General features: G+C 36.4%; 1 protein-coding gene across 4 annotated transcripts in view; it reads right to left on the bottom strand.

Annotated features, from left to right (window-relative positions):
* VEZT (vezatin, adherens junctions transmembrane protein) overlaps positions 1-13,597 on the bottom strand; it is a 66,262-nt gene extending 52,665 nt beyond the window's left edge. For all 4 annotated transcript variants that reach the window (XM_077772294.1, XM_077772293.1, XM_077772297.1 and 1 more), the window contains exon 1: positions 13,486-13,597. In XM_077772294.1, coding sequence (XP_077628420.1) covers positions 13,486-13,521 — 36 coding nt within the window. In that variant the 5' untranslated portion in view covers positions 13,522-13,597. The remainder of the gene's footprint in view (positions 1-13,485) is intronic.
* Positions 13,598-13,836: the final 239 nt, after the last annotated feature.

The following is a 13,836-nucleotide window of genomic DNA, read 5'->3' on the forward strand; positions in this document are numbered from 1 at the left end:
GGGGGCATGGTGGGCAGCACCAAGGATGGTCGGGGGGTGGGGGAGGAAATTATGAATCAGAGCCTTTACTGTAGTTTCTCTGGAAAGGAATGAGCAAGGCAAGGTAAGCAGGCTTAATACTGGCTAGTTGATTTCATCGGGCTCTGAAGCATAGGGGCTGTCCCTAGTATGGTCTGGTATCTGATGCTGGGATGATTAGGGCAGATATGTCATGGCCAGGTGAGAGCTGTGTTATCTAGATGAATGGTTTGCTATCTCTTAGGAATTGGTTAACTCCGGGAGAGGCAGTCCCTCCAGGGTCAGTGAGGTCCTGAGATGATAAATGCAACAAAATACAGAAAGTAAAAGACATGGTTAAAAACATATTTATATATCAGATTTCATTCTGTTAAGGTCCAAAATGCTGATTCTGTGTGCCACAACTTTTAATTCAGTCATATTGTTTCCTCTCTTCAGGTTGTCCTTATCTCTCCTTTCACTGGTGGCTTTAAGTTTCATAGAACTATAGTTATTTTAATCTGGAAACACAAATCTGGATTTTTTTCTCCCTTCTGTGAATATATTTTGGGGCGTGGCAACTCCAAATCTTCTAGCTCTAGGCTCCATGACTTTTCCATTTACTCATCCTTAAAAGAGTTCTATATTTATTAGCTTAGGGTTAACAAAGTAACAATTGGGAATAATTCAGGCAAAAACCAAAGGGAAATGTTCAGGTATAAATACAAAGAAGTAAAATAATCTACAGGTGACAGATTACCAATTTAGAAATCCAGTCATCAAGGGTGACAGATCCAGAGCAGGCACAAACATGATCAAGATCACACAAACAAAATTAAGCAAGTATTCTAGCGTTGCAGTTTCCCACAGGCTGCAGGGGCCATACACAGGGGGAGTCTGGAAATGGTCCTTGACCCACTCCGCTGGTCCATTTCTTAGGTTATAACAGTGTTTAACTCCAGTTTGGAAATGTCAGTGGAAGCTCCGAATTCTGTTTGATACTACTGAGATGCACTTTTTTTCTCACAAGAGAATGATCGGTGTCAATTCACATTAGTTTGGTTGATTCTCTCCCCCACAAATTACTCCCCCAAAAGCAGCACCAGTTACTGAGTACTTACGCTCATTTCTAAGTCCTAGGCACATTTCTAAGCATTCTTATGTGCTAACTCATTTCACCTTTATAATAACTTTATGAGGCAGAGCTCATTGGAGAGAAGAGGAAAACTAAGGCATAGAAAGAACAAGTAACTTGGCCAAGGTCACAGAAATAATAGTTAGGATTTGAATCTACACAGGACAACAGAGCCAAAGCTGTCATTTATTTCACTACATCGCAACTAATTTTAGAGTAAATAAATTCACCAACTCAGTGTAATACAGTATTTTATAAAGTTTTTTTAAAAAAATGACTTGTAATTTTAAAATTATCTAACAGATTAAGTTAGAACATTCAACAAAGCACAATTCTCCTGATAATATCTACCTTTATTCCGAATCATTTCTCTTCAGATGAGTTACAATTCATATGTATTTACCTCAGATTACACAAACCTTGAAACTGGCTGCAAAGAATCTTGGGACTATAAAAACAACAGTACTTTATTCTTACAAATTATTCTCAAGGCTATCTCACTGAGTTTTTAAAACAATTCTTATGACACTGAAAATATGGCTAACATATGATAAAACTAATTTCTTTAATTTCAAATAAAACCATATAATCCAATAAGAAAACATTAAAAAGTAAAAATATGAGCAAAGGATATAAAGAGATAGTTCAAAGAAAAAAATATACAAATGGGTGAATACAAATAAAAACACGCTAGATTGAAGAAGTACAAATTCAAACAAAGATATAATTTTAGCCTGATAGTTGGCAACAGTTAAGTTTGATCATGTTTAGTACTGGTAAGGGTGTAAGGAAAAAGATACCTCAGACGCCATTAATGGGAATATATAAAAATATAAATATATCCATTGACCTAGCAATTCTACTAGGCATCTATCCTATAGATATAAAAGAATCGCTTAACTATACACACAAGAGAATATTGACGACAATAACCATTAAAGAACCCCTTTACAGGGGCACCAGGGTGGCTAAATCAGTTAAGCATCCAACTGTCAATTTCAGCTTGGGTCATGATCCCAGGGTCCAGAGATTGAGCCCGGCCTCCGGCTCTGCACTGAGCGTGGAGCCTGATTGGGATTCTCTCTCTGCCCCTCCCATGCTTATGTTCTTTCTGTCTCTCAAAATTTAAACAAACAAAAATTAGAACCCCATTTACATGATAGAAATGTGTATTATGAGTATAATTTAAATATGTTTATATGAATATAATTGCACCGAAAATCATATGGCAGAAAACTGATTAAAGTGGTTACTTCTGGGGAGAAAAGGGTAATGGGGGAAGAAAAGGCAGATTAAGGGGGGCTGATGCTTTCCCTGTATTATTTGCCTTTTTAAAAATGAGAATATATTCATGTGTTATTTGTATGGAAAGAGGTTCCTAGCAAGAGGCCTAATAAAAAAGGTGTTGAATTGTTAGTTTAGCAAATGAATAGAATGAGCCTGTGCACTTTTCTATATCAAAATTAATCATCTAGTCAACTATTACACAGTTTCATTATTTAAAATGTCAGTACAATATGAAATGCTAACGTTGTCAGATGTGAGATGTCATCTGATCTCTGCAAGTCCATATTAAACACAAGCAGCAGTAGGAAAAGGCAGTTAGCTACAACAGAAGGCAGAAGGAAACAGGAAGCATCGGCACAGAGACATGAAAGTGTGTAATATAGGAGTGACTTTGTCAATGAAGACTTCAATTTACAACAAACCTGTGCCTACCTAGAAGGCTCTGCTTCCATTCCTTTGTTAAAAGAATCCATCACATTACTTGCAGGTAACTTTTCTTTAAAGATTTATAACTGTTGTTAATTTCTTCAGAAAGGAAAGTACTATAATGTAAGTTACATTATTTTTAAAAGTTTCTGCCATACCAAAGGAACCTCTAAAAGATCTTTTATTCAAAATAAAATCTTTATGGAAAAAAAGATTTCTATAATTAAGGGCTTTGATGGAGGATATTTGCCTGGAAACAATTATTTATTAGCTATTACAAATATTTTAAAAGTCTTTTTCTCTTTGAATGTATAGAATTGTTGAATTATTATATTGAATACCTGAAACCAACATGACACTATATATTAATTATATCTCAATAAAATATTTAAAATAAAAACATTCTTAATTTACAAAAAAAAGTCTTTTTGAATATAGTTTATAGCTTATATCTATAGGTATACATGTAATTATTACATACAGAACAGCAATTTTCTCAGAAAATATGATGGAAAAGGAGGAACTCCTGTTCTCAATTGCTATGATTTCCTTATTTCTTTCCAGGCAGAACATCTAACTGCAGAACATCACAAAATAAGCTGATGAGGAAGTGTCATTACCAAATTATGCAACATAGCTGTTTTCTCTATTTTTAATGAAAATGCTTTTAGTTATAAAGAGCTGAAATTGTCATAATTAACAAACTCTACAAAGGCAAATAAATTTACCCATTACTATTAATTATATTGTCAATATAATTTCTACAGACTTTTCACTCATCTTTAAATCAGTACACAATCAGAAAGCATAATTTGAAAATAACTACTCACTGCTTCTCCCACCCTCAACCTTAAACGCTGGATAGACAGTATCATAAAAGTACCTTGCAAAAGTAATTAAAAATAAGAGGAATTACTTTTTTGTAGTTTACACATTTCAACATAACTTCTAAATTACTATACCTAAGCCCTGAATCCAAGCATTAATTTAATTGTTCCTCAATATGAGCAAAGCAAATCTAATCATAGAAATCAAAAAGATTAAGTAAGCTAAAAGCATCCATAAAAATTGGTTCTACTAATTAAGCTACTCACGGACAGCATAGTTATAATTTCTCCAAATGACCTAGATGGAAAATGTATTGCCTTTTGCCCATATTCTTCTGATCCATACACTTCTTTCTTTGATAGTTCCCACTTGTTTCTCCAGAAGAACTACACTACAAAATGGCCACTGAACTGGAGGGTGTGTCTTCATCATTACTAAGCATTTTGCTATCAGAAGCAGCTCTTTGAAAAAAACCTCAACATAATTTCTTCACTATTAACTCAGTAACTGCAGAAGTAATAAAAAGAGTAGGGTTTTTTAAATGCCTTTTATGGATAATAAAGTAATAAATGATTTTACTTATTATGTTTACTTAAAAATTTTTTGTAAACTAGCAGCAGGTAAGACATTTATTCATAAATTTTCCTGACTGCAGCCTTCTAAAATTTTCCAATCAAAATGCATCTTATCCAATTAATCTTACGTGAAACAACAAAAAGTTTTAAAAAGAGTAACTTTACATTTTTTCCATACAATACCATAAATGCACTTAAGTACAATTTTATGAACTCCAAAACAAAACCTATCCATCAAAAAAAAGTTGAAGAGATGCAAAGGGAGAACTGACTTGCACAGCTTACACACTCCACTGATCAAATATAAAGAACAACAATGACTTGGTCTTTTCATTTTATTTATTTATTCATTCATTCAGATAATGACTTGGTCTTAGGAGAAAGGAAGGTAGCAATGGTGTATTGAGTGCTCCCTAGTTCTGATGCTACCCTCAGTATCATTCAATATCTGGTTAATCAACTGGCATATAATGGGCACTTACTGAATGCAGGGCAGAAGCAAGATGAGGAAGTAAAACTCATTTTTAACTACTTAAAAAAATTAGAATCAAGACAAAGCCACTGGCAACATGTTGTGAGAAGAGCATGCAATGAATGTTAGAATGAGGTTTGGATGTTATTAGATCACATCCAACCTTACTGTCTGTTTTCCTTATCTCAAATGATAATAAAAAGAGTGGAAAAAGAATTTGTGGTTCCCTTAAGAAATAAAGGAGAGATCTCTCAGAATGATGCATTATGCACTATCATCAGAAAGAGAGAATCTGTAAGGGAGAGTGAAGCTGAAAGGACAGGGTAAGATATATACAGAAGTAGAAAATCCACTTCAATGAAGGTGTTAAAGAAATAATGAGGTTAACGGTGTAGATTAATCAACAAAATTTCAACTTTGGGAACTATGGGAACACTGGTACAGAATGAAGAAAACTAAAATTTAGTAAGGATTCCTAATCTAAAAGTGGACTAGAAATGAGAAGAATCTCATTCGGTATTTCCTAATTAATGGAGAACTCTAAGGGCTTAACTCTCATTTACTCAACCTATGAGAGTTAAGAAAAATTTAATACTAAAGGATGATTTGGTATAATTCCTTTATAATAAATGGGAAGCAAATTTTAGAGAAATGAAGTGATTCATTCAAGCTATCATTGCTAATTAATGTCAGTCTCATGACTACTAGTCTAGTGCCCTTTCCCCAATGCCTTTAAAAAATGAACTCCTTTGGAGCACCTGGCTGGCTCAGTGGGAAGAGCATGCCAACTCTTATCTCGGGGTTACGAGTTCAGGCCCCATCCTGGGTGTAGAGATTAAATAAATAAACTTAAAAAAAATGAAAGCCTTTAAAATAACTAAATATTTAATTTAATTTAATTATATTAATTATATATAACTTAATATATATTAATATATATTTATAACTTAATATATTATATATTATATATAACTTAATATATATATAATTATATATAACTTAATTTAAAATAACTGAATATTTTGGTAAAAATACCAAGATAACCATAAATATAATTTAAACACTGGGGGGCACCTGGCGGCTCAATCAATTAAGTGTCAGACTAGGTTTTGGCTCGGGTCATGATTTAACAACCTGTGAGTTTGAGCCCTGTGTCAGGCTCTGTGCTGACAGTGTAGGGCCTGCTGGGATTCTCTCTCTCCCCCCCCACCCCTCCCAGCTTGCACACACGTGCCCTCTCTCTCTCAAAAAAAATAAACTTAAAAATTTTTTTTATGTTAAACTTTTTTTTGCCTCAAATCTGTTGTTTCATTGGTTTTATTTTACTTTTTTAAATGTTAAAATCCTCATTAGAGATCTGAAGATATGTGAAGCCAAAATGTAAGAAACATGACCCAGAGAGAAAAAAAGCAAAGACTTGTTCTCCAAGAATAATTTTTGTAATTCATGTTAAACAGATTTATTACTGCGCATCTGGTAATAAACTAGCTTTGACCTTAATGGTTAATCTTTTATGTCAATAGGGCCCTAATTTAATAACTCTACTAATAAGTATTCTTTCAATTTCAGATTGTGATAAAAGCATGAATTTTGTCCTGCTTCCAATCTCAGCTGGTATTCAGAAATAGAGTATTTTACACAATTGTGGAGTTTTATGTACTGCAGGAAACTGAGGGTGAATTTTAAATGAAAATAATATGATACAATACCTTAAATTTTATAGTTATTCCAGACAGCAATTCCATTATCAAAATACCAAATACTGTCAATGTATACATTCACAGACAAAAAACAATTTCCTTTCATTAGTCAAATCAATAATGCAAATAGAAAGAATCTACAAATAATATTTAACCTTCAAATATATAAAGGATGCTGGAATTAAAATTTTTAAAATTGGGGTGCTTGGATGGCTCAGTCGGTTAGGTGTCCGACTGCAGCTTGGGTCATGACTCTGCAGTTCGTGGGTTTGGGCCCCACATTGGGCTCTGTGCTGACAGCTCAGAGCCTGGGGCCTGCTTCGAATTCTGTGTCTCCCTCTCTCTCTGACCCTCCCCTGCTCTCTCTCTCTTTCACTCTCTCTCAGAAATAAATAAAACATTTAAAAAACTGTTTTTAATTTTAAAAATTAAAATATATAAAAACATGAAGAAAAGAGAATCTCTCAAGTAAGGGAGGATTTTTTAAACTGACTTTTACATGTGAGAGATTGGGTGAGAGCCATCTCAAATTTATTTGACTTAATGTGGGGATGGGGGGGAGGTACATCTGAACATAATGCCAACAAAGAGTTAACATTTAATAATTTACTGAGAAGTATGAAGGAGGGAAAGAGATCGAGATAAGAGGGGCAAAAGTTAGCTTTCCCAGTCATGAATGAAGGAAAAGAGAATGAATTTCAACAAAAACTGAAGAATTCAACCATAGAAATAAGGTTACCATGAACAGAGATATGAAAGACTAAAGAGTCCCTTGAAGACAACTTTGTCCCTATAGGGAAGTTACAAAGAAATGGTTTAGATGCACTACAAATAATGCAAAGAGGTAAAAATATTTGTCCTTCAGATAAAAGTTCTTATTTTCAGGTATTCTTCGCTCTGGGAGTGGAAGGATTCAAAACAAGATGAATGGTTCTAAGTTTCTGCAATTAACTTATAATGAAAAAATCTGAAAGCTACAAAAGACCAACATCAGAACTTTGTAACACCTGCCTAAGGCCAATAGAGGCTACATACACACTCTCAAAAGATCTTACAGATAATAATTACAGAGTAAAACGATGATATTGGTATTTCAGTATTTATTTTGCATAGTACCCATGTTAGATATGCTGTTCATCATTTTCTAAACTTTGTCCTGTTGTTGTTCAGCCTGAGGTCCAAGTCTGAGGTTATGCTGTTCTTTCCACTGGAGCCTCTTGGGGTTTAGGTTCCAAGATAACGGAATTAACTTTGAAGGTATATTTGGAAACTAGTACTGATAAAATGAAGATCAGATTCTGGGGCAAGGACTGGGACCTGGGCCTGGGAATTTCACTCTTCTTTTTCTTTCTTAATTCTTTTACTACACCATCTTTCAGTGTACCCCTGGTCCTGCCAGACTAGGAAGACTCAAAGATGACCTCTGGATCAATATTATAAGAAAAGACAGTAGATTTGCTAATTCTCCAGGAAACTGATATTAAATCAAGACACTTAAAAAAAGAGTTTTAAGTAGGGAAAGGATATAGTTGGAGTACTTTCCAAAACTCTTGCTTGACTTAAAATTTTAATGTAGCATATGACATTCTGAGTAAGTCTTAAGACATAAATGAGTTTGACTTCTGACTCTGAAAATCATTAAGACAACAGTGTTAAAACAAATACATGAAAAATACCCAGTCAAATTTTCTTAGGGGAGGAGAGGTTAAAGAGACAGGAAAGCTAAATGTAAGATTTTCCAAATTATCTTGCAGCCAGGATTCTAGATATAAACTGGGCTTTTTCTTTCTCTCTTCCTCCTTCCTTTTCTTCCTTCCTTCTTTCCTTTATTCCAATATGTGTTACCAGCTTCCTGGTAATGCAGAGGCAGCTGTGGTAGAGATATTGTATAGATTCTGAGTTCCAGTACCACAGTACCAGCTTTGCAGGTTATCCCAAGAGGCAGATGTGGTGGTGGTTTCCTGATTCTTATGTTGTTGCTTATGATCCTGATCATGGGTTCTCAGCTTCATGAGCATAACAATGTAGATAGATATTGGGTTCCTCATTTTCTACCACCCTCCCAGGTTGATATCCAACCCCCACCCACCCCACCCCTGTCTTTAGCAAGAAACCTATTAGATCGGTTTAGCCAAAACCACTTCTTTTTCTTTTTAATATTTATTTATTTTTGAGACAGAGACAGAGCATGTGTGAGCGAGGGGAGAGACAGAGAGAGACACAGAACCTGAAGCAGGCTCCAGGCTCCGCGCTGTCAGCACACAGCCTGATGCGAGGCTCGAACCTGATGCAGGGCTGGAACTCATGAGCAGTGAGACCACGACCTGAGTTGAAGTTGGATGCTTAACTGACTGAACCACCCAGGCACCACCCCCAAACCCCTTTTACCCCAGTGTTTCCTCTTAGTAATTAAATTCCCACTTGCCTCTGCTATATTTGCAACTGAGCCTGGTTATACACTGAGGTCTCTTTTCTCCTACTGTGATAGTCAGGATTAAAATCTGCTTTTATTGCTTTAAATACAGTCTAGCTCTGGTTTTGAACAGTATATCCCATGTACAAAGGATGTATACATGTTAATAAACTTTTGTTTGTTTTTCTCTGTTAATATATCTTTTAGTACAGGGGTTCTTAGCCAAGAAGTCAGAAGGGTAGAGGGAAAATTGTTTTTCTCCCCTATATTCCCTGCATGTAAAATCAGTACTAGAACACAGAGATGAAGATGTGAGAGTAAAAGTGTTCATGGATTGGAAGATTCAGTATTATAAAGATGTCAAGTCTCTCCAATCAACCTAAAGTTCAAAGCAATCCCAATCAGAATCTCAGTATGTTTTTTTTTTAACTGAAATTGACAGGCTGATTCTAAAATTCACTTGGAAATGCAAAGCACCAAAAATAGCCATAGAAACCCTGAAGGAAAATAAAGCTGAAAGGTTTATCCTATCAGACACTAAGACCTATAATAAAATTATGGTGGTTAAAATGATGTGTTATTGGCACAAGAATGGTCAAATTGGCCAATTGAAAAGAGAGTATCCAGAAATAGAGCCACACAAGGTTTGCTAATTTATCACAAAGGCAACATGGTAGTTCAGTGGAAGAATGGTCTGTTGAGTAAATGCCAGGTTAACTGAACATCTATTTGAGAAACAAATATGTTGACCTTTACTTGATACCATACAAAAATCAGTTCTACATGGATGACAGATATAAATGCAAAAGGTAAAATAAAACTTTGAGAGAAAATACTTTTGTAACCTTAAAGTAGGCAAATATTTCTTTAAAAGCACTAACCATAAAAGAAAAAGGTTTAATTAGATTATAATAAAGAGCTTCTGTTCACACTGTTAAGAGAGTGCTACACATATCCTGAGATAAGATATCTGAAGTACACATATCTAACAAAGGACTTGTATCAGGTATATATAAAGAACACCTTCAAATCAGTAAAAGAGTTAGCCCAATTAAAAAATACACAAAAAACTTGAATTGGCTTTACAAAAGTAGACATACAATGGGTGGGCTCATAAACATATAAAAAGACTGTTATGGCAATTACCTTATAAGGAAAATGCAAATTAACAGCACAGACCCTCCTTGGGATTCTCCCTCTCCATCTCTGCCCCTCCCCAGCTCATGGGTGCATGTGGGTGTACACGCACACTCTCTCTCTCTTTCTCACAATAAATAAATATACTTAAAAAGATTGATATTAGCAAGTGTTGGCAAGCATGTACAGCAACTAGATCCTTATAAACTCCTGGTAGGAGTATAAACTGGTACAACTGGGTTGGAATATTTGGCAGTACCTACAAAAGGTAAACATATACAGTTCCTATGACTAAGTAATTCCATATCTAAGTGTGTGTGTGCATGTGTGTATGTATATATGTATATACATATAACAGAAATATGTTCAACAAGGGGCGCCTAGGTGACTCGGTTGAGTGTCCAACTCTTGATCTTGGCTCAGGTCATGATCTTGTGGTTCTTGAGTTGGAGCCTCACAATGGGCTGACAGTGTGGAGCCTGCTTGGAATTCTCTCTCTTTCTCTCTGCCCCATCCCACTTGTGCTCTCTCTCTCTCTCTCAAAATAAATGAATAAACTTAATTTTTTTTAAAAAAGAAGTATCTTCAACAAAACGTATATACTAAGCAGCACTATTCATATAATAGTCCCGAATTGGATGCTACTCAAAGGCCATGAACAGTAAGATAGATTAAAAAGCTGTCATACTACGGAGAAATAAAAAATGCTCACATGACAATATGGATGAAACTAACAAAACCAGAAAGAAAAAAGTTAGCCAAAAAAGATATATATAAATGGAACTGCACAGTGTATAAACGATAAAAATAGACAAAACTAAGTTAGTTATTCTAATTCTGAATAATGGTTATATCTGAGGTGGACAAAAGAAGTAAGAGGCAGCTTCTGGCGTGTTGGTGATGTTCAGTTTCTTGATCTGGCTGCTGCTGGTTACAAGTGTGTGTTCAACATGCTAAAATTCATCAATCTACACACAGTTATGATTTATACACTTTTCTTATTAATATTATGCTGCAAAAAAGATTAATGTATGTGACAGAAGGCAAATAAATTAAACAGCAGACTGGAAAAAATATTCTACAAGTATAATAAGGCTAAGTAACACAGGAAAAACTCATGCAAATCAGTTTTTAAGAAGCTAGCATCCGATAGGAAAATGGACAAAAAATATGAAAAGAAACAGGCAGGGAAAGAAATAAAAATGGTTCCAATAAATGCACAACATGTAAATTAGAACAACAAATGCTATTTTTTCCTATCAAATTAGTAAAGATTAAAAGAAACTAAAAAGGCTGTTGCTGAGGTTTTGGTGAAATTAATACTCTTATTCCTAATGTAAACATAAATTAGTATAACCTTTCTGTATAAGTCTTAAAAAATTGTCATATCCTTTGACCCCCTAGTTTCACCTCTAGAAATTATTCTTTTTTTTTAACTTTTTTAAACTTTTTTTATTTTTTAATTTTTTTAGATTTTTTATTTTTTTCTGTTTATCTTTTATTTATTTATTTTTTTTACAAATAGTTTCTTGTCAAATTGGTTTCCATGTAACAGCCAGTGCTCATCCCCACAAGTGCCCTCCTCCATGCCCATCTCCCCCCTCCCCCCCACATCCATCAGTCCTCAGTTTGTTCTCAGCATTCAAGAGTCTCTCATGGTTTGCCTCTCCCCCTTTCCCCCACCTCTAGAAATTATTCTAAGGAAAAATCGGAGTTGCAGTTAAAGATGAAATCTTATCAGTGTTGATACAATGGTATTTAGAAACAGTATAATTATCCAATAAAGGGAAAATGGTTATATTATGATATACATGCATGCTGGGATATTATGTTATTAATAATGTTTTCAGAGTAATGAATAGTTAGACTCATGATAAATTTAAATGAAAAATACATGCAGAATTCTACGTGGTATGATACATTTTGCTTTAAAAAAAATCACACGTTAAACATACATTTGCATAAAAAAGTGTGTAAGAACACATAATACTATAATGTTAATAGTGTCCATCTTTGGGTGGTAGGAAAACAGATGACTTCAATTTTGTACCTTATTTTCTATTATGAAATGTTCTGTGAGCATTCATTACTATTATATTCAGAAATCTAAGAAGATAGAGTAAAAAAATAACATCTGCCCAGTCTTCCTTATCCTAGAAATCTCAGTAACCTAGATTTCTGTCTCTCCTTCAGCTCCCACATTCAATCTGTGACTGTTCCCTTGATTCTACCTTAGAATGATCTGTCCAAGCCATTATTCCATTATTTTTTTCTCTCGTTTCCAAAATTCGAACACTTGTCTTCCCTAATGAGCTCCTCGAATCCAGACTCTTCATTTTGGTAAAATGGCCCTATCTTCCACTACTTCTACATTCTAGCCACATCAAACCGCTTTATATAGCGACCCCTCCCACTCATGCCCCTGAAAAAAATCCACACCAGGTACTTTCACACCTCCTAACACTTGGCACATTCAGCTCTTTCCCAGTAATGCATTTTCTCTTTTTGATCTGTCTAATACTATTCATAGTTCAAGATTTATCTCCGGTATCATTTACTGGGTGTAGCTTCTCTGAGGCCACAAGAATAGACTGCTGTTTCCAAATCAATCCTCCAACGACAGTTTATACATATTTCAACATTTATCATTCTGCACTTAGTGCCTCGCTTTCTCACTGTATGGAATAGGCCATTTGTTTTTTAATTTCATACAATCTATCTGGATGAATGGACATAAAGCATACATATTTGCAATATATCTATACCAGGTGTGAGTTCCCCCCGCCCCGCATCTGATACAAAAATGGCAACAAAAAAATTCGCCAGTTTGTGTGTGTGTGTGTGTTTTGTGTTTTTCATTCAAGATGGCAGAGAACGTCTTAAAATAGTCCCACACAAAAGCACTCATACCCAGAGCCTCGAGTCAGAAAAACTGGCTACACCTAGCGCAACAGCAAAGGACAAAAGAATTGAACCTAGATCTTGATATGCCTTGGTCCTAAACACTCGCAGTAGATCCCACACACAGATTCTAAAACGTGTTAGAAAACTGGCACCTGCTGCCTTCATTACGAGGGCCACGCCTCGACCGCGAAGGGTGACCTGAAGCACTTCTGGATACGGACCCAAAAGATCGAGGACGAAAAAGGGGAGGCTAGGTTGTACTCAGAAGTCTCCAAAATGCACGATAGGACCCCGCCCCGCTCGGGAAGAGGACGCCCGCGGGCGTATCCATCCCCGGGGAAGGAACAGGCAGGGCGCCTGTCCACCGGCCTAGCAACGGAGCCCCAGCTGGGAATTCTGGGCGGGCCCGAGGCAGAGGCGGCCGCGGCGAGGGAGCCTGGGGCTACACCTGTCAGGCTGCCACCAAACACTAGGCCCAGAAATCGCCGAGATTCGAAGACCGAGGCGGGCAGGAGCGTCACCCGATCCGTTGTCCCGTGATCGGCCCTTCGCCTTCCCCCTTGTCCTTCTCAAACAAAGGCAATCCACACCCACCGCCATTTTCCCCTTACCTCAAAAACCACCTCTTCGTCAAAGTCCGGTGTCATCCTTCTCCGCCATGCCACCCGCCTCAGCACGATGGGAAATGAAGGCGGGAGAACAGGCGGCACCCCGGCGTCTGCTACCGACCGTCCCGTTTGTCCAGAAAACTACAATCCCCAGAATGCCTCGCAGCTCACGCCCCCTTTCAGGACCACTTATTGGTGCAACGGATAAACGGGTGGGCCGGAGGGGCAGGAGCAGGAGGAAGCCCGAGCCTAGTGATTGGAGGAGGTTGGAGCTTTTGTCCGCCTTTTACGGCCGCGACGAGCAGGGGGCGCCTGAAGCCCTGATTTTTTTTTTTTTTTTTTGGGAGCCTGGGT

This window comes from Crocuta crocuta, unplaced genomic scaffold, assembly GCF_008692635.1.
Source record: "Crocuta crocuta isolate KB4526 unplaced genomic scaffold, BGI_CrCroc_1.0 scaffold216, whole genome shotgun sequence".
In the NCBI taxonomy this organism is placed as follows: Eukaryota; Metazoa; Chordata; class Mammalia; order Carnivora; family Hyaenidae; genus Crocuta; species Crocuta crocuta.